This window comes from Odocoileus virginianus, unplaced genomic scaffold (genome assembly GCF_023699985.2).
Source record: "Odocoileus virginianus isolate 20LAN1187 ecotype Illinois unplaced genomic scaffold, Ovbor_1.2 Unplaced_Contig_2, whole genome shotgun sequence".
NCBI lineage: Eukaryota > Metazoa > Chordata > Mammalia > Artiodactyla > Cervidae > Odocoileus > Odocoileus virginianus.
This window is the reverse complement of record NW_027224319.1, coordinates 3,804,633-3,825,611: the sequence shown is the minus strand read 5'-3', so window position 1 is coordinate 3,825,611 and position 20,979 is coordinate 3,804,633. Positions and strand designations below refer to the sequence as shown.

The window sequence follows — 20,979 nt, the reverse complement described above, 5'->3', positions numbered from 1 at the left end:
TTTCAGATCAAATAAGAGCATGTGTGTATACTGATGGGAATAATCTGGCAGACAGAAAAAAACTGGTGATAAAGGAGAAGGTGACTAGAATGATGTCCTCGTGCTGGTGAGAGAGGATCCCGGGCAACATGGATGAGATGAACTTGGAGCATGGAGAATGCATCCTCGTGGCAGGAGGGAAGCAGGTAGAAGGGTCAGGGAAGGGTGGATGGGAAGAAGGGAGGTGGGATGTGTTAACAGTCTCTTCTGAGCCTTCTGTTCTCTCGCTGACTTGGGGAACAAGGTCATCAGCTAAGACTGAGGATGATGGAGGTGGTGCTGGAGGTTCAAGGAAAAGGCAGAAAGTGTGAGATAATGTCTAAGGGGGGAATGCCGTTGGTGGGCATGAGGGACCCTTGGCATGTGGCCGTCAGTGATTTAGGGGTTCCCAGTCAGTACCGCTGTGTGGTTCCCTCCAGCCGTGTTCAACTTCATGGTGCCGGTGGGGATTCAGATCTAATCAGGACCGGGTTTGTGCCAGGTGGGCACAACCAGATCAGAAAAGAGTGACGGCGTTGAGGATGTGTGTACAGGAGGGACCGTAATGATGGCCCCTGGACTGTAAGGTGATGGAAGTAGGAGCATGAGGAGGCTGAGGATCAGAAGAAATTGAAATGTCACTGGTTGCACTGGGGTCAAAGAACCACTGGAGCTGAGATGCTAGAGGTGGTGAGAAGTAAAGGTGAACAGGAGGTGAGGGGCTGAGATGCTGAGACCTGAGACAAAAAGGACACAGATGTTGTTGATGGTAAAATCCCAGGATTAGGGAGGGTCACAGGAATGAGTGGCTAAGGATGGGGGAAGACAGGACCATCAGAGGACAGGAGTTCAAGGAACCCCCGGGTGAGGGAGCTAGAGGAAGCCTGTGCTTTTGGTAGAAGATAAATATGGCTTCAGAGCCCTTCCTCTCGGTACTCACCAGCTTTTACAATGTGACTTTATTTCTTCCCCTGAAAAGGCAGATTCTGTTTCCTGACTGCCTTGTCTGTGGCTTGGCTCCGTGACTTGCTGTGAGTGATAGACTGCAGCACAGGTGATCCTCTGTGGCCTCAGAGGCGTTTCCTTAAGATGCTTTACAGGGTCTTCTCTTGCCTGAGACCGTTGTGCATAAAGCCAGCCTGGCAGACTGGAAGACGAGAGCCACGTGGAAAACTGAGGTGGTCCAGTCAGCAAGCAGCGCCCACCATCAGTCGTGGGAGTGAGGCTATGTGGGAACACCCGCCTAACTCACAGAATCACAGAACAATCTCCTTGTGAGTTTAAGCCCCAAAGTTTTGAGGTTGTTTATTAGGCTGCAAAGACAGAGAGGTATATAGATAGTGAATGAGCAATTGTATAACTTTATGCAGCTTTATAGAATGGTACCAAACAAGAGCTTCCATCCAAGGTTTTTAGAAAATTATAGGTTCCTTTTATTTATGTATTCATTGGCCTTGCTGGGTCTTCATTGCCAATTGGTCTTTCTCTAGCAGGGGCTACCCTCTAGTTGCAGGGTGCAGATTTCTCATTTGAGGGCTTTGCTTGTTATGGAGCACTGGCTCTGGGACGTGGGCTTCAGCAGTTGGAGTCGGGTCAATAGTTGTGGTGCATGGGCTTAGTTGCTCTGTAGCATGTAGGATCCTCCTGGATCAGGAATCAAACCCTCTTTCCTGCTGAACAACCAGAGAAGCCCAGAAAAGTATAGGTTGTAATTGTTCTAATTTTTGAGTTATTTTGAGTGATGCCTTGTTGTTTATTGTCCAGATGTCCAACCTATATACAACTAGGTGTGAATAAGAGAAAATCTACCACCACCCCAAAAAACTTAAAACTCTCCAAACTCCAGCATCTACCTGTCATTAATGACTTCCTGCTATAGAGAGTCAGAAGGTTTCATGGAGGAGGTGTCCTCTTGGGTAATCAGGCAAGATGAGAGGCATCAGCAGGGACGTGCCCAACACCCTCTTTTGCTTTGGGACCTGACCCAGCACACGGGGGCAACTGAACAGAGGAAAGGGACTATTAGACCTTTCCCTGTGGTTTGTCCGGTTGGGGGTTGTAGAATTCTGGGGGCCCGCGAGAGAGCCTGGGAGAGAGGCCCAGTCGGCCGGGAGAGGCAGAGATTAAGGAGAGAGGAGAAATATGGAGTGAGGAAGGGTGGTGAAAAAGGAAACCGGGGAAGGAAATTAGACAAAGAGAAACAGGGTAGGAGGGCATGGGGATGAAATGAGGTGATGTGGAGGGGACAGGGGTGGGTTAAGTCCAAAGATCCACTCTTGTGCCCCAAAGGCCCTCCTTTTCATCTGTGGGACACTCACCAGTCGGCCTTTGGAGTCTGAATGCCACCTGGGACCAGAAGCCACCTCCTTTCCCCATGTAGACAGAGAGTACATCCCAGGATTAGACAACAGAGAACTCTCCAAGGTCATGACACTGCATCCCCTCTCTTGGAAATTAATCTGCTGGTGCGGCATTTGAATCTGAAAGGTGTGCCTCATGGATAAGCAGGCTCCCTAGAGCCAAGGAGCCTGGCCTCACCCTGTGTTGGGTACACAAAGCATAAGCTTTCTGGGATGTTATTGTCGTGACAGGAAAGGAGAAGCAGAAACAGGACTGGGTCAGGACTAGGTGTCATGATGAGTTGTAAAAAGGAAGTCTGTGAGATCAAACTGGAGGGGCCAGTGGACCAGGATGGGGTTGACACTGGATGGGGTTGACACTCATGGAATCAGAGTCCTAGACAAAGTCAGAGTCAGAATCATGTGGTGTGTGCCTCACTGCTACTCTCTCCGTTTCTACTACAACAGGACCTTTGCCTAAGCGCATGGTCCTATGTACTGGTCGGGAAGAATCTCTTGGGTATGATGTTCAGTGACAAAAGCAAGATGGAAAAAAATGTGTATCATAGGCTCACCTGTGTTTTAAAAACAAAAAGACCGAGTGTATATGTATGCAGGTACGTACGTGTGTTTGCACTAAGAAGTTTGCCTTTCAACTTTGAAAGGCCGTGGGGCCCTGGGTGTAGGTGACAGGAAGAGGAAACAGAATGGGCCACTGAGCAGCTTCTTGTTTCAGCCTCAAGTTGAAAGCAAAAGAAGTCTTCTCAACTCACATCAGGGCCAGCCCAGGTCTCCTAGAGAGAGATCATATAAAACGCTGGGCCAAATGCCTGGTGGGAAACCAGATCCGTGGTTCTTAAACATTTAGTCGAGGGCATACTAAAACACAGAATTTCGGATTCAGTAAGTCTGGGGGGAGCCCAAACCTTGCACCACTAGCAAGTTCCCACGGTGCTGATGCTTTTGGTCTAGGATCCTCACTTTGAGAACTTCTGGTCTGGAAGGCTTCCTGCTTGGGACTTGAACCCACATGGCTGGGACTCAAACCCAGCCAAAACCCATGGTACCTGGTTTCAGGACCTAATGAAGCTCAGGTTCTTGATGTCTCATCACAGAAAGAATTCAGTGAGAGACAAAGTGATAGGTAAGAAGTGGATTTATTCAGATTCAGAGAGAAGCACACTCCACAGACAGAGTGTGGGCCATCACAGAGGGCAAGTGCAGCCCTGAAATGTGGCATGGTTAGTTTTTATAGGCTGGGTAATTTCATATGCTAATGAGTGGGAGGATTATTCCAACTATTTTGGGAAGGGGTGGAGATTTCCAGGATTTGGGCCACCGCCCACTCCTTGGTCTTTTAACAGTGCCTTGGAACTGTCATGGCACCTCTGGGTGTGTCATTTCACTTGCTGATTGAGGATCAAGGTCTAGTCTTGTCTGCCATCTTGGTCCCATTTGATTCTAATTGGTTTATGTTGTGTCCTTGGGCTATGTCATTCTTTCAAAAGTTGTGCCCTGCCCCTTTCCCTCCTGTTACAGTATGACATGAAGATTATCAGAAGCCTGTATTTGTCAAAGGTGGTCCTTCTCATAAAGCTTCTTGAAGGTGAATGCAATAACTGTTTATAAATGACAGAAAGAGTTTAAAAAAGAGGAGGATGCATAGGTATTCATCTGATTGCAATGCAGTCTGGTAAAAAAACTTGGTTAAAAAATTGGGATTAAATTTAACTGATTGTAATTAATACAGCAAGCAATCCTAGTTAAATATTTCTCTCTGAGATGAATCAGGGGTCCTCTGAAATATCTTGAAGTTACCTGGAGGTCAAAAGTTTTCACTTGTGCTCAGTGCTCAAGGATAAGTTGTGTCCAACTCATTTCTATCTGTGAACTGTAATCCTCAAGGCTCCTCTGTCCATGGGATTTCTCAAGCAACAATGCTGGAGTTGGTTGCTCTTTCCTCCTCCAGGTGATCTTTCCCACCCAGGAATCAAACCCATGATTCCTTACACATCTCAGTCTTTATAGGTGGATTCTTTACCACTGAGTCACCTGGGAAACCCCAAAGAACTTTTGGAAACTGCCAGACAATACTTAAATCCGTTTACCCAACTACATTTAATCCTATTTGAGAAAATCTTGATCATGCAAAACTCTAAAAATATGTACTTTATTATATCTCAGGATGCCACCAGTATCTAGTTTCCTAAATACCTATGAGTCTCTCTCTGCCAAAGGAATGCAGTATTCAGTAATGTTTCAGTATCTTATTTTGTTTAGAAATAACCTAGATATTCAATAAACTTGTCATTTAACTTAACTCAAAATTTCTAAGCTACCAAATACCTGGGGGATAATTCTTAAGTACACATTTCTAAAACAACTATTCCTAAAGAGTTTACCCAAAATTTCTTATCTCACTTGCATTACTTAACATTGATGACTCTAAAGACTGTCTGTTTTAGTCAAAGCAGCAAGCTTCAGTTTAGTTCAGTTCAGTTCAGTCGCTCAGTCGTGTCCGACTCTTTGCGACCCCATGAATCACAGCACGCCAGGCCTCCCTGTCCATCACAAACTCCTGGAGTTTACTCAAACTCATGCCCATCGAGTCAGTGATGCCATCCAGCCATCTCATCCTCTGTCATCCCCTTCTCCTCCTGCCCCCAATCCCTCCCAGCATCAGGGTCTTTTCCAATGAGTCAACTCTTCACATCAGGTGGCCAAAGTATTGGAGTTTCAGCTTCAGCATCAGTCCTTCCAATGAACACCCAGGACCAATCTCCTTCAGGATGGACTGGTTGGATCTCCTTGCAGTCCAAGGGACTCTCAAGAGTCTTCTCCAACACCACAGTTCAAAAGCATCAATTTTTCGGCACTCAGCTTTCTTCACAGTCCAACTCTCGCATCCATACATGACCACTGGAAAAACCATAGCCTTGACCAGATGGACCTTTGTTGGCAAAGTAATGTCTCTGCTTTTTAATATGCTATCTAGGTTGGTCATAACTTTCCTTCTAAGGAGTAAGCGTCTTTTAATTTCATGGCTGCAGTCACCATCTGCAGTGATTTTGGAGCCCCCAAAAATAAAGTCTGACACTGTTTCCACTGTTTCCCCATCTATTTCCCATGAAGTAATGGGACCAGATGCCATGATCTTAGTTTTCTGAATGTTAAGCTTTAAGCCAACTTTTTCACTCTCCTCTTTCACTTTCATCAAGAGGCTTTTAAATTCCTCTTCACTCTCTGCCATAAGGGTGGTGTCATCTGCATATCTGAGGTTATTGATATTTCTCCCGGCAATCTTGATTCCAGTTTATGCTTCTTCCAGCCCAGCATTTCTCCTGATGTACTCTGCATATAAGTTAAATAAGCAGGGTGACAATATACAGCCTTGACGTACTCCTTTTCCTATTTGGAACCAGTCTGTTGTTCCATGTCCAGTTCTAATTGTTGCTTCCTGACCTGCATACAGGTTTCTCAAGAGGCAGGTCAGGTGGTCTGGTATTCCCATCTCCTTTAGAATTTTCCACAGTTCATTGTGATCCACATAGTAGAAGGCTTTGGCATAGTCAATAAAGCAGAAATAGATGTTTTTCTGGAACTCCCTTGCTTTTTTGATGATCCAGCGGATATTGGCAATTTGATCTCTTGTTCCTCTGCCTTTTCTAAAACCAGCTTGAACATCTGGAAGTTCATGGTTCACATATTGCTGAAGCCTGGCTTGGAGAATTTTGAGCATTACTTTACTAGCATGTGAGATGAGTGCAATTGTGCAGTAGTTTGAGCATTCTTTGGGATTGCCTTTCTTAGGGATTGGAATGAAAATGGACCTTTTCCAGTCCTGTGGCCATTGCTGAGTTTTCCAAATTTGCTGGCATATTGAGTGCAGCACTTTCACAGCATCATCTTTCAGGATTTGAAATAGCTCAACTGGAATTCCATCACATCCACTAGCTTTGTTCATAGTGATGCTTCCTAAGGCCAACTTGACTTCACATTCCAGGATGTCTTAGGTGAGTGTTCACACCTTTGTGATTATCTGGGTTGTGAAGATCTTTTTTGTACCGTTCTTCTGTGTATTCTTGCCACCTCTTCTTAATATCTTCTGCTTCTTTTAGTCCATACCATTTCTGTTCTTTATTGTGCCCATCTTTCTTGCATGAAATGTTTCCTTGGTGTCTCTAATTTTCTTGAAGAGATCTCTAGTCTTTCCCATTCTGTTGTTTTCGTCTATTTCTTTGCATTGGTCGCTGAGGAAGGCTTTCTTATCTCTCCTGGCTATTCTTTGGAACTCTGCATTCAAATGGGTATATTTTTCCTTTTCTCCTTTGCCTTTAGCTTCTCTTCTTTTCACAGTTATTTGTAAGGCCTCCTCAGACAACCATTTTGCTTTTTTGCATTTCTTTTCCATGGGGATGGTCTTGATCCCTGTCTCCTGAACAATGTCATGAACCTCCGTCCATAGTCCATCAGGCTCTCTCTATCAGATCTAGTCCCTTAAATCTATTCTCACTTCCACTGTATATTCATAAGGGATTTGATTTAGGTCATACCTGAATGGTCTAGTGGTTATCCCTACTCTCTTCAGTTTAAGTCTGAATTTGGCAATAAGGAATTCATGATCTGAGCCACAGTCAGCTCCTGGTCTTGTTTTTGCTGACTGTATAGAGCTTCTCCATCTTTGGCTGCAAAGAATATAATCAGTCTGATTTCGGTGTTGACCATCTGGTGATATCCATGTGTAGAGTCTTCTCTTGTGTTGTTGGAAGAGAGTGTTTGCTATGACCAGTGCGTTCTCTTAGCAAAACTCTATTAGCCTTTGCCCTGCTTCATTCCATACTCCAAGGCCAAATTTGCCTGTTACTCCAGGTGTTTCTTGACTTCCTACTTTGTATTTCAGTCCCCTATAATGAAAAGCACATCTTTTTTGGGTGTTAGTTCTAAAAGGTCTTGTAGGTCTTCATAGAACCGTTCAACTTTGGCTTCTTCAGCATTACTGGTTGGGGCATAGGCTTGGATTACCATGATATTGAATGGTTTGCCTTGGAAATGAACAGAGATCATTCTGTCGTTTTTGAGACTGCATCCAAGTACTGCATTTCGGACTCTTTTGTTGACTATGATGGCTATCTCCATTTCTTCTAAGGGATTCCTGCCCACAGTAGTAGATATAATGGTCACCTGAGTTAAATTCACCCATTCCAGTCCATTTTAGTTCGCTGATTCCTAGAATGTCGACATTCACTCTTGCCATCTCCTGTTTGACCACTTCCAATTTGCCTTGATTCATGGACCTGACATTCCAGGTTCCTATGCAATATTGCTCTTTACAGCATTGGACCTTGCTTCTATCACCAGTCCCATCCACAACTGGGTATTGTTTTTGCTTTGGCTCCATCCCTTCATTCTTTCTGGAGTTATTTCTCCACTGATCTCCAGTAGCATATTGGGCACCTACTGACCTGGGGAGTTCCTCTTTCAGTATCCTATCATTTTGCCTTCTCATACTGTTCATGGGGTTCTCAAGGCAAGAATACTGAAATGGTTTGCCATTCCCTTCTCCAGTGGACCACATTCTGTCAGACCTCTCCACCATGACCCGACTGTCTTGGGTGGCCCCACACGGCATGGCTTAGTTTCATTGAGTTAGACAAGACTGTGGTCCTGTGATCAGATTGGCTAGTTTTCTGTGATTATGGTTTCAGTGTGCCTGCCCTCTGATGCCCTCTCGCAACACCTACCATCTTACTTGGGTTTCTCTTACCTTGGACGAGGGGTATCTTCTCACGGCCACCCCTCCTGACCTTGAACGTGGAGTAGCTCCTCTCAGCCCTCCTGCGCCCGCGCAGCAGCCGCTCCTTGGAGGTGGGGTAGCTCCTCTCAGCAGCAAGCTTAAGCCACCTTAAATAGCAGATAGCAAGTCAATACTGAATATTTACCAGATCATATGGTTCTAAAATTGATCTTGGTCAGTTTTTTAGACACTTGGATTTAATTTGTAAGAGTTTACTTTTAAGCTAATTAAATATAGATTATATACAGATTAACTTGTACATAAAGATTGAGCCAGAAACCTCACAGTTTTTCTGCTTGAGTTTAAGAAAACCTTCTTTCCCCACCTTTTCCTTCAGTCTCAGGATCTATAGGTCGAGTAGGTAAGTGTTCCGGAGGGCTAGGGCACAGGCAGAAAGAGATGGCAAATCCTTTTCATGGAGACAGTTGAAGATGTCCCAGTTTTGTAAAAATACCCTGGAAGGCAGGGGGCATTTACGGCTTGGAATGGAGCTCTGGTCACCCTTAACAAGAGGGAAAATTCCAACCAACATTCCACCACAGGCAAAGCCCAACATAATAGGGAATGGTACCCTGGTATTGTCACAGTCAGTTCAATCGTTCAGTCGTGTCCGACTGTTTGTGATCCCATGGACTGCAGCATGCCAGGCTTCCCTCTCTATAACCGATTCCCAAGCCTGTTCAAACCCATGTTCATCGAGTCAGTGATGCCATCTAGTGATCTCATCCTGTGTTGTCCCCTTCTCCTCCAGCCTACAGTCCTGCCCAGCGTCAAGGTCTTATCCAATAAGTCAGTTCTTTGCATCAGATGGCCAAACTACTGGAGCTTCAGTCTTAGCATAGTCCTTCCAATGAATATTTAGGGTTAATTTCCTTTAAGATTGACTGGTTTGATCTTGCAGTCCAAGGGACTCTCAAGAGTCTTTTCCAATATCACAGTTCAAAAGAATCAGTTCTTTGCTGCTCAGCCATCTTTATGGTCCAGCACTCACATCCATACATGACTACTGGAAAAACCATAGCTTTGACTAGATGGACCTTTGTTGGCAAAGTAATGTCTCTGCTTTTTAATATGCTGTCTAGTTTGGTCATAGCTTTTCTTCCAAGGAGCAAGTGTCTTTTAATTTCATGGCTGCAGTCACCATCTGCAGTGATTTTGGAGCCCAAAAAAATAAAGTCTGTCACTGTTTCCATTGTTTCCCCATCTATTTGTCATGAAGTGATGGGACCAGATGCCATGATCTTAGTTTTTGAATGTTGAGTTTTAAGCCAGCTTTTTTACTCTCCTCTTTCACTTTCATCAGGAGGCTCTTTAGTTCTTCTTTGCTTTCTGCCAGTAAGGGTGGTGTCATCTGCATATCTGAGGTTATTGATATTTCTCCTGGCAATCTTGATTCCAGCTTGTGCTTCATCCAGTCCAGCATTTCACATGATGTACTCTGCATATAAGTTAAATAAGCAGGGTGACAATATACAGCCTTGACGTACTCCTTTCCCAATTTGGAATCAGTCTGTTGTTCCATGTCCAGTTTTAACTGTTGCTTCTTGACCTGCATACAGATTTCTCAGGAGGCAGGTAAGGTGGTCTGGTATTCCTGTCTCTTTAAGAATTTTCCACAGTTTGTTGTGATCCACACAGTCAAAGGCTTTGGTGTAGTCAATGAAGCAGAAGTAGATGTTTTTCTGGAATTCTCTTGCTTTTTCTGTGATCCAGTGGATGTTGGCAATTTGATCTCTGGTTCCTCTGCCTTTTCTAAATCCAGCTTGAACATCTGAAAGTTCTCTATTCACATACTATTGAAGCCTAGCTTATATTGTCACACTTGAGCCTTATTATTTGTCTCAACCAGTCAGTGCAAATACTGTTTCACATTCATGCACACAACAAATATGGTCCCATAAACAAAAGATCAGACAAGGTGTAGCTCAAAGATTCCATTTCCACTCCCAAAGTAGCTTGCAATGAGCGGGTAGAATTTCCCATCATACAAAATGCCAGAGTGGTTCATCCCGAAATAATACATAGAAAAATACAAAGGACAGATAATCTCTGTCCACACAGACAGAAAATCAGAGGAGGTACAGTTTAAAACTTCTAGAGAAAGGCTTCCAAACAGATTGGCTCAGCTACTGAAAGAAAACAAACGCAGAGATGCCCTATGGGGGTGCAGAGCCACTCAGTTCCCCCACAGGAGTGAGCCCAGAGTGCCTAGCACAGATGGAGTGGAGAGTGTTCCCAGCATTTCCATTCATGTGACAAAGTAATTCTAGCTGAATACTACAATAATAATTTAGGCCACCTCTCATTACTTCTAATAATGTGCATTGGTCAAACAGAATTATAGTAGGATCTCATTCTTCTAAGTGATAGATTCATTGCTATAGGTCAAACAGTATGCCAGAGTCTTCCCTGGGGGAGCGTCAGATAAAATGGAAGAGGAAGCTATGGCCACAATGCGTGGCATAAAACAGCGTTGCACGCAGAACTGAAAGCAAAACCAAAATCCTCACCAGACAAACGGAAGCTGCACACACACAAAAAAACAAAAAGCCCTAGGCTCAAATGGATATCCAAGTCCCGCTAAGCTGGTTGTGGCCTTGGTCAAAGCAGCATCTCACAACTGGGATATTCTTATAGAAAATGCCTAGATGGGAATGAAAGGTTCTCCAAATGGACCAGGTCTAGTGGCCTTGGTGTGCAAGCCTGGCAATTTACCAGAAATGCTGGCAGACGAGTTCTAAAGTCCCAGATGCTACTTTTCTTCTTCCTGATATTAATTACTTGATCTGGAAGTCCAGGGTGGTCCAGAAAGGAGAAGAGAGGAATGTCCTCCAGACACATGCCTCACGGACACAGTCCTCTGAAACCAGAGTAAGTGACACTTGTCTTTTCTGTGTTGTTAGTTACTAGTGAGGGTACTATTGTTGGCACGTGGACAGGGTAGACTGTAGTCCTCCCGCTGCAGGACATGACTTGTTTACCTGTCTGTCTTGTCAGAGGTGGGGAATTCTTCAAGGGCCAGTCAGATGTCTAAGGACCCAGTGATGTTTCTGAAAGGCAACAAATTGCATAGCAATACTGAGGATGCATGGATTTATACAACTGGGTGCTCAGACGTAAACTAGGGTGTTCTTTTTGTTTGGGGGGAGATTATCTTTCTGCTAAAAACAGGATGCTTTCTTTTACAGTGGTTTCTGGTGAGTGATTAAGAAAGTCATCCCAGTATTAAGGTACTTTCTGCGGACAGTTATTCAAGACACTAACAACAGTCAAATTTCCCCATGGAAACAAAGCCCAAATGTGCCATAAGAAGCAATTTTAGCAAAAAGGGTAATAATCAGAGAAACAATTGCAGGTGCAAAGATGATTTGATACTGAGGCAGTTTGTGAAGAGGACTAGATACAAGGATCCTCAGAATTAGGACTGTGTGCTGTCTTAGGAGGAGGTAGGATCTCACCCGCCGGAAGGCAGGCAGCCGTTCACGTGACTTCCTGGGGGAGCATCCATTCTGTTCTAAAGAAGAGGGGAGGTCAGAATTTTGTTCTGAAGATGCAGGAACATGGGGACTACTTGGAGGTATCTACTTCAGCCTTTCCTCCAGTAGATCTGGAAGGTCCCAGACTTTCAGGATTAGAAATCCCCAGAAGTTTGCACAGCCGACCACCAGGCTCTCTGCCCCTCACTGACCCTTAAGTCCCCACTCTGGCTCCAGGACAACTCTAGGCTATTCAGACTGAAGGACATGGATGCACTGGCAAGTGTTTATCAGCTAATTCTCCCAAGAAAAGTGCCCTGATTCCTAGTGTTGGCCAATTCCCATGTGTCAGTATTCCCATTCTGGTTGACGTTGAGTCACCAGCATGCTAGATGCAGAACAGCTGCACACAGCTGGCTCTGATGAGCCAGAAGAAGCCAGCTCCTGCACCCCACCAGGCCTGGGTGTCTTCCACCACCAGAGACACCCTTGGTCTGTCCAGAGGCTTCACCAACTCCCAGGATAAAGGATGCTGGCACTCGACCACTGGGGCAACGGCCTGAGGCCGACGTTAGTAGCAGGCTGCAGATGGACTGGCACATGGCATGGCATGCTCCTTGGGTGTCGCCTCCAGGGCCTCACTCCAGTCCATCTCCCTCTAGGGACAGCGTGCCCAGGAGCTGTTTCTGGTGCCCAAGAAGTGGGGAAATAGTGATCTGGCTTGAAAGTGGGAGTGGATGTGAAGGTGACTCTGTCCAGATGGCCCCTGACAGTGCTGACACGGTTTACCTCCAGTTCAGTTCAGACGCTGAGTTGTGTCCAACTCTTTGCGACCCCGTGGACTGAAATATGCCACGAGTCCCTGTCCGTCATCAACACCTGGAGCTTGCTCAAACTCAGGTCCATTGAGTTAGTGATGCCATCCAGCCATCTCACTCTCTGTCGTCCCCTTCTCCTCCTATCTTCAATCTTTCCCAGCATCAGGGTCTTTTCCAATGAGTTATCTCTTCGCATCAGGTAGCCGAGGTATTGGAGCTTCAATGCCTTCAATATCAGTCCTTCCAATGAATATTCAGAAGTGATTTCCTTTAGGATGGACTGGTTTGATCTCCTTGTAGTCTAAGGAGCTCTCAAGAGTCCTCTCCAACACCACAGTTTGAAAGAATCAATTCTTCGGTGCTCAGCTTTCTTTATAGTCCAACTCTCACATCCATACATGACTACTGGAAAAACTGTAGCTTTGACTAGACAGACCTTTGTTAGCAAAGTAATGTCTCTGCTTTTTAATATGCTGTCTAGGTTGGTCATAGCTTTTCTTCCAAGGAGCAAGTGTCTTTTAATTTCATGGCTGCAGTTACCATCTGCAGTGATTTTGGAGCCAAAAAAATAAAGTCTGTCACTGTTTCCATTGTTTCCCCATCTATTTGTCATGAAGTGATGGGACCAGATGCCATGATCTTAGCTTTTTGAATGTTGAGTTTTAAGCCAGCTTTTTTACTCTCCTCTTTCACTTTCATCAAGAGGCTCCTTAGTTCCTCTTCGCTTTCTGCCATAAGGGTGGTGTCATCTGCATATCTGAGGTTATTGATATTTCTCCTGGCAATCTTGATTCCAGCTTGTGATTCATTCAGCCCAGCATTTCACATGATGTACTCTGCATATAAGTTAAATAAGTAGGGTGACAATATACAGCCTTGATGTACTCCTTTCCCAGTTTGGAGTTAGTTCGTTGATCCATGTCCAGTTCTAACTGTTGCTTCTGGACCTGCATACAGATTTCTCAGGAGGCAGGTCAGGTGGTCTGGTATTCCCGTCTCTCTAAGAATTTTCCACAGTTCATTGTGATGCACACAGTCAAAGGCTTTGTTTGGTATAGTCAATAAAGCAGAAATAGCTGTTTTTTTGGAACTCTTTTGCTTTTTCTATTATCCAACAGATGTTAGCAATTTGATCTCAGTTCCTCTGCCTTTTCTAAATCCAGCTTGAACACCTGGAATTTCTCATTTCATGTACTACTGAAGTAGATGAACCAAGAAGCACCTTTGCCAGAATTCCAGAAACTGGGCTTACAGGCTCAGCCTTCCACCCCTTGCTGTCCGTGCTGCCACTGCTAACAGTAAGCCTGAGAACCCACCCACCCAGAAGTACTGACTGCCACACGGAGCTGTCTGCCCTGGCAGTGGCAGCAGAAATCAGAAATTGTCAACACAGCTTGTTTAGTGAGTGGCAGCCTGGGTTTCTCTGGGAAGAGACTTGACTGGGTGTATGCAAGTTCAGAGATGGGAGAGCAAGCCATAGGGATGGATTTGATGGGAAAGGACCACCCCCACAGTCACGGGGACCAACATTACCCCCTGTGCTTTAATCTCACAATGCCACTGCAGAAACATGAATTCTGTGAGCAGGAAACATTCATTAAGCACTGTGGAAGGAGGAGCACTGGAGTCTGAAGATTTTAGATGGAAATTATGCTGCAGGCACCACTCACTTTACTGATCGATGTTTAGGTCAAATCAGTTAGATTGATGGCAGCATTTTGGAAATTTCACAGTGCAGTGCAGATGGAAAGGACTGTCAATGTCCATCACTCTCAAGCAGAATTCATTTTCCAGATTAACTACAGACAGACCTGTAGGGAGTGTGATACATTGGCCAGAATAGGATTGAAACCTGGGACATTCCTGGTGGTGCTGGGCCTCGGAGAAGGGCGCCTGCAGGGAAGGAGGTGCCCTAATATTTACTGAGGACCTGATAATTTCCAGGTGAAAGGTCAAACATTGCCTAACAATAGTCCTGCAAACGAAGGATTAGTTTCTCTAGGTACAGAGAGGAGCTGAGGTTCAAAGAGGTAGGTTAGCTTATGTGATATCACTGAACCAGCAGGTTAGACGAAAAGACTTCCTCCCTTGGGGAGGTTCTTCAGTAAGTGATTGTAAAGAATGGAAAAGAGTGCTAAAAAGAAGAAGCTGGAGATGTTCTACAAAGCCAGGCTATCTAGTGGTTTTTATTTGTTTTTGTTTTGAGGCAACCTTAGTTAAAAATATCTAAAAGCTTAGGAGAATTCCGCCCTGTGTCTGGTCACTGTGTGACACTCCATGTCTTGAAGCTATTCTGAGCCTTTCTTCCCCCAGAGCCCCATCTTCTCCTTACCCGGTCACGGAACTCCTCCCAGACTGTTCCTGACTCCTCCTCACGGCTGTCTCAGAGGCCTTCAGAGTACCTGGGTCAGCCCGGGGGATGGGTTGGCCTCCTAGGCTCTCGCTGTGGCAGCACTGTTGGTCATTTTCTCATCGCAGTACATCCTCGGCCCTGGCTACATAATGACAGTGACGTCCCCAGTGTCTGTGACGCCCGAACAAACATTCACGTTGACCTGCCCCCACGGCACTCCATCACCCCTGGCTGAGAATCTGCCAGAAAGATCTGTCGGCCAGTTTCTGACTCTCAGCCAGAACTGTTTTCCTTCCCGGCCTCCTCTGGGGACCCCACAGTGCAGAGTCACTGCTCTGAGACTGGGGAGGAGAGGCAGGGGGTTTCAGGAATGGGCCTGAACACCTGGGTCTGAGCTCCAGCTCTTGCTCTCAGCAGCTTTGTGTCCTGACTGCCCCCGACGTGTGCGCCTTCAGCTCTAAAACGGGGAATGACCATGGTACCCATTCAAGGGCTGCTTAACGCTGAGTCCAACGCCGAGTCCACGGGAAGCTCTCAGGAAGGCTTGGTCGGGAACATGCGTGAGGCCTCCCCTTGTCCCCCCGTCTGCGCTCTCCCTCCTCTGGACGTCCCCTTCAGAGCGCTCACTGCCAGAGCACTTGAGTTAGTGATGTGTGCACGCCGTGTTTGTTAGTGTGGTGGACTCCGGGTTGAACCAAGTCCAGAGGACCTGGGTCTCCCTTGCCCCACAGGGCGTGTACACAGTCGGCACTCAGTAAACAGTTGTCCAGAGGTGAAGGCTGTATACTCACTGCCTTGTTTTTGTTGTCCAGAGCCCACTGCCTTTAACAGCAGATACACACAGAAACCTTTCCCTTGACCCGTGGCAGAAGCCAGGATGGAAACTTCAACCACCGCAAAGGACTATGAGATGACCACAGAATACGACCGTGGGGACCAGACCCTGCATGACACGGCAGAAGAGAGGGCCTTCGGGGCCCAACTGCTGCCCGCCTTGTACTCGGTGGTGTTTGTCGTTGGCCTCATCGGCAACATCCTAGTGTTGCTGGTCCTCGTGAAATACAAGAGGCTCAGAAAGGTAACTGACATCTACCTCTTCAACCTGGCCATTTCTGACCTCATCTTCCTCTTCATGCTGCCCTTCTGGATTGACTACAAGGTGAAGGATGACTGGGTTTTCGGTGAGGCCATGTGCAAGTTGCTCTCTGGGCTGTTCTTCATGGGCTTGTACAGTGAGATCTTCTTCATCATGCTGCTGACCATTCACAGGACCGTGTTGCTTAGCCGCATCTCGTCTCACCTGAGGGTTCGTACCCCCACCTTTCGTGTCATCACCACCAGTGTCACCTGGGTCTTGGCCATCTTGGCTTCTGTCCCTGGCTTCTACTTTTCTAAGACCCAGTCGTGGTTCAGCCACTACACCTGCAGTCTTCATTTTCCTCCTGAAAGCTTCAGAAGGTGGAGGCAGTTCCTGGCTCTGAAACTGAACATCTTGGGACTGATATTGCCTCTATTGGTCATGATCATCTGCTACAGACAGATTATAAAGATTCTGTTCAGAAGACGAGATAAGAGGGCCAAGGCCATCGTGCATCTGATTTTTGTCATCATGATCACCTTCTTTCTCTTTTGGACACCCTACAATCTGACTGTGTTTGTTTCTGCTTTCCAAGATTCCCTGTGTGAGCACTGCAGCCAGCTGGACTTGGCCATTGAAGTGACAGAGGTGATTGCATATGCGCACTGCTGCGTCAACCCCATAGTCTATGTGTCTTCCCCTGGAAGGTACCACAGGGCTCTACGGGACTTGCTCTATCAGCTGACTATACATCGCTTCTTCATCCACAAGGAGACAGGAGAGGGTTCACCCCATGTCCATTTCACAGGCGAGGAAGAAAGCTGTTCTGTGGTCCATCCAGGACCCAACAACCGTCACCAGCCAAGATGCTGACTGGGGAGGAGGCAACTTGGGTCTCCCAGCCAGATTCTGACTCCTGACCTGGAATTGTAGCCACATGGGGTTGAGGGAGCTCCAAGGTGTTCCAGACAAAAATCACTGTTAGGGTTTGCTTTTTCTCCATGAAATTCTCTTCAGTGGAAAATGAGATGAATAGGTGAGTGGAAATGAATAAATGAAGTGGGACACCCCAGAAGACTGACTCAAAGGATGACAGAGAAGGGCTTGGTACCAAAGAGAAGTTCAGGTTGTTGAACAATAAGATTTGTAAACCAGTCATGGAGCATCTGCTGCCCTCACCCCCATGACCAGTGGTCTTGGAAATAGGGATCTTCAGAGCTGCCTCCACTCTGAGTGGAGAAGTCAAGCGGGTGGCGGCAGCCGCCGTTCACTTCCCCAGCCCCACTCCCAGCGCAGCGCTTAGGCTCTCGGAGACCCTGAGGAATCTAGAACTCCTGATGGAAGAACGTGACACCTAACAGGAAATAGGACTGGGGAATTGCTGTTGGCAGTGAAGCTGAGAAAGCCCTCGGATGGAATTTTTACAGTCGCTAAAATCAACGAATGCAGACAGCGGGCTAGACACAGACAAAATGTATAAACTGCTGTCCTTCTGAAATTGCCGTGGGACAGAGGTAGTCATTACTTCCTTTTCCTATTCCTGTCTTCTGAATATTTTTCAGAATCTCCCTTCCCTGTCAGTTGAGAGATGCAGCAGTAATTTCTGACAGCTTTACTGCAGAAATTATTACCAGGCAAAAGGAGACAGGGTTGATTTTCTTCCCCTGGACCTCCACCCAGACCTTATAGTTGTATGGATCAGAGTTCTGGCTGCCACCTTGGACCGATCAATAGGACAGTGACCTGGTGTGCAGGGTTTGAGGCTGGCAGGGAGGGCAACATCTCCCAGGAAGGCTGGGGACTCTGTCAGTGTAGGAAGTCAAGGACCACTTAACTCAAAGAAATTCATTTACCCTAAAGGTCCTTAACATCTCAGCTCTCACCTGAATTGAGATAGGACCTCTTATCTATCATGCCTTTCTTCCTTTTTCCCTTAGATGTACATTTCTCTAAAAATGATTTTCCCAGTTATAAAAATTGTTCCCAGAAAAGCTTAAAAACACAAAAAGAGAAAAAACAAACTTCAAAATTATTCATAATCCCCTGCGCAGAGGCAGTACATTCTTTGATGGGTTAATATTTTCTTTTAGTTTTCTCTCTTCTGTACATGTTTATGTTTACAAATAAGATGAACTTCAACTGTAGTTACTCTTCTGCTGTTGTTTTTTTAAGTAGCAGTATGTGGGGATCACTTTCCCAGGCAATAAATCATTTAAAAGCATTGGTTTTGGGCCCAGCACTGAGTTCTTCCACCGTAAGAGACCATAATTCACTCTGGGTAAATGACCTACCTAGACTTTTTTTTCCAAGAAGACATACAGATTCCCAGAAATATATGAATAAGTTCTCAACATCACTGATCATCCTGGAAATGTAAGTCAGAACCAGAGTAGGATATCACCTCATACCTGTGAAAATGTCTATTTTGAAATAAGAGATTTCAAGAGTTGTGAGGATGTAGGGAAAAGGGAACTCTTGTTCACTATTGGTGGGAATGTAAATGCATGTAGTCACTGTGGAAACCAGTATGGAGTTTCCTTAAGAAATTAAAAATAGAGCTACTATATGACCTAGCAATTCCACTTCTTTGTACGTAGTATACCCAAACAAAATCAAGTCATTATCTCAGTGAAATGTCTATTCTCCCATGTTTATTGCAGCATTACTCAGAATAGTCTAGGTATGAAAACAACCTACGTGTCAGTGGACAAATGAATGGGAAAAATTGAATGACCAAGGCAAAAGTCCTATTCTAAGATTTTTAATGTGTATTATTTTTTTGCCCCCTCCCCATTTTTATTGTGGTAGAGTACACTCAAAATGGTCCCTTCACTTCATGGCAAATAAATGGGGAAACAGTGGAAACAGTGGCAGACTTTATTTTTGGGGGCTCCAAAATCACTACAGATGGTGATTGCAGATGAAATTTAAAGATGCTTACTCCTTGGAAGGAAAGTTATGACCAACGTAGATAGCATATTAAAAAGCAGAGACATTAGTTTGTCAACAAAGGTCCATCTAATCAAGGCTATGGTTTTTCCAGTGGTCATGTATGGATGTGAGAGTTGGACTATAAAAAAAGCTGAGCACCAAAGAATTGATGCTTTTTGTTTTTTAATTGATGCTTTTGAACTGTGGTGTTGGAGAAGACTCTTGAGAGTCCCTTGGACTGCAAGGAAATCCAACCAGTCCATCCTAAAGGAGATCAGTCATGGGTGTTCATTGGAAGGACTGATGCTGCTGAAACTCCAATACTTTGGCCACCTGATGCAAAGAGCTGACTCATTGGAAGAGACCCTGATGCTGGGAAAGATTGAGGGCAGGAGGAGAAGGGGACAGCAGAGGATGAGATGGTTGGATGGCATCACCGACTCAATGGACATGAGTTTGGGTAAACTCCAGGAGTTGGTGATGGACAGGGAGGCCTGGCATGCTGCAGTTCATGGGGTCGCAAAGAGTCGGACACGACTGAGTGACTGAACTGAGTGTCTGTTATTACAGTGTTGGCCTTTCCTATGGGCCAGCTGATCTCTGAGAATTATGCTTACAGAGGATTCTTGTTAGAAATGACTTTCAGGGGCCTGTGTGGACTCTGGAAGTGTACTGGTGACTCTGGGAGATCTTGGTCAGATTCATCACGCACATCGGGGATTTCTCCTGGGGTTTTTCTGGTATCAAGAACATTCTGTCTTCCAGGCTGTAATCCCACATTAACACTTCATTGGTTAAATGAACTCGTTTGTCCTTCCAGTCTCCTGTGATCCAAGCATTAACGTCAGAGGCGACACCAAGTCTGACGCCTTCGTCCTCCACTCAGAGATCATCCTGTTATCTAATGCAGCATTCCATCGAGGGTGTGGTGTGGGAGCCCTCGGGGCCTGCCTCTCAGACACTGTGTGGAAAACACTCACCGAGATTCACAGGGCGTTGCAGTCTCTGAGAAGTCCTCAGTGAGGAGCAGGTTTAAACGTGATTAACCTTGCGTTCTGCCAATGTAGTTTTAAAGTAGAAAAAACTTTTATTTTCTCAAATAACACCTGTTATCATCCCTCAAAGATGCTTGCTCCTTGGAAGAAAAGCTATGACCAACCCAGACAGCATATTAAAAACAGCAGAGACATTACTTTGCCGACAAAGGTCTGTCTAGTCAAAGCTATGGTTTTTCCAGTAGTCATGTATGGATGTGAGAGTTGGACTATAAAGAAAGCTGAATGCCAAAGAATTGATGCTTTTGAACTGTGGTGTTGGAGAAGACTCTTGAGAGTCCCTTGGACTGTAAGGAGATCAAACCAGTCAATCCTAAAGGAAATCAGTCCTGAATATTCATTGGAAAGACTGATGCTGAAGCTCCAATACTTTGGCCACCTGATGCAAAGAACTGACTCATTGGAAAAGACCCTGATGCTGGGAAAGATTGAAGGCAGGAGAAGGGGATGACAGAGGATGAGATGGTTGGATGGCATCACCGACTTGATGGACATGAGTTTGAGTAAGCTCTGGGAGTTGGTGATGGACAGGGAAGCCTGGTGTGCTGCAATCCATGGGTCACAAAGAGTTGGACACAACTGAGTGACTGAACTGAACTGATCATCCCTCAAGACTAGGGCTGGGTTGGAGAACACCAGGGGTGTTGGTCTGATGATCGGTCAGCACATGGACAAAGCACAGTAGAGTTGCCAGCTGCCCATGGTCCACCTTGTCCTTTTGACAGACGTCTCCATATCAGCCCCTTAAGTTTGGTGAGGATGCTGGTGTTACCCCATGTGATAGATGAGGAAACTGAGATTCACGAAGGGACTTGGCAGACACCACAGAGCGGTCAAAGGATGGAGCTGGGCTCCACCCCAGAATTTATTTATTTATTTTTCAAAGATTTTTTTTCCGATTTGGACTATTTTTTAAATTCATTTTATTTTTTATTGAAACAGTGGATTTACAGCATTGTGTTAGTTTCAGGTGCACAAGAAAGTGATTCAGTTATTCATATGTATGTTTTTTCATATTCTTTTCCATTATAGATTATGACAGGATATTGAATAAATTCCCTGTGCTATACAGTAGGACTTGTGTGTCTATTTTATATTTTATTTTATATTTATATTT

General features: G+C 45.4%; 2 protein-coding genes across 4 annotated transcripts in view; both read left to right on the top strand.

Moving 5' to 3' along the window:
• Window positions 1-96: 96 nt before the first annotated feature.
• LOC110152396 (C-C chemokine receptor type 1-like) lies at window positions 97-20,936 on the top strand. Of its 2 annotated transcripts, none has more exons than XM_020916143.2 (2): window positions 97-185; window positions 15,611-20,936. In XM_020916143.2, the coding sequence occupies exon 2, from the start codon at window positions 15,676-15,678 to the stop codon at window positions 16,747-16,749; it is 1,074 nt and encodes a 357-aa protein (XP_020771802.2). In that variant the 5' UTR covers window positions 97-185; window positions 15,611-15,675; the 3' UTR covers window positions 16,750-20,936. The 2 variants fall into 2 exon arrangements, with proteins under 2 accessions (XP_020771802.2, XP_020771803.2); XM_020916144.2 differs by lacking the exon at window positions 97-185 and adding an exon at window positions 10,933-11,022.
• The window catches only part of LOC110152397 (C-C chemokine receptor type 1), a 44,864-nt gene continuing 23,989 nt past the window's right edge, over window positions 105-20,979 (top strand). Inside the window, exon 1 of one of the 2 annotated variants that reach the window (XM_020916145.2) lies at window positions 105-185. The gene's annotated coding sequence lies outside the window, so the exon portion shown is untranslated. Of the gene's footprint in view, window positions 186-10,934; window positions 11,023-20,979 lie in introns of those variants that run through there. The other variant, XM_070463318.1, reaches the window with a different exon arrangement.

What these genes read in the sequence shown, in the direction of transcription:
- LOC110152396 (XM_020916143.2), top strand. Translation starts at nt 15,676, where the DNA reads ATGGAAACTTCAACCACCGCAAAGGACTATGAGATGACCACAGAATAC.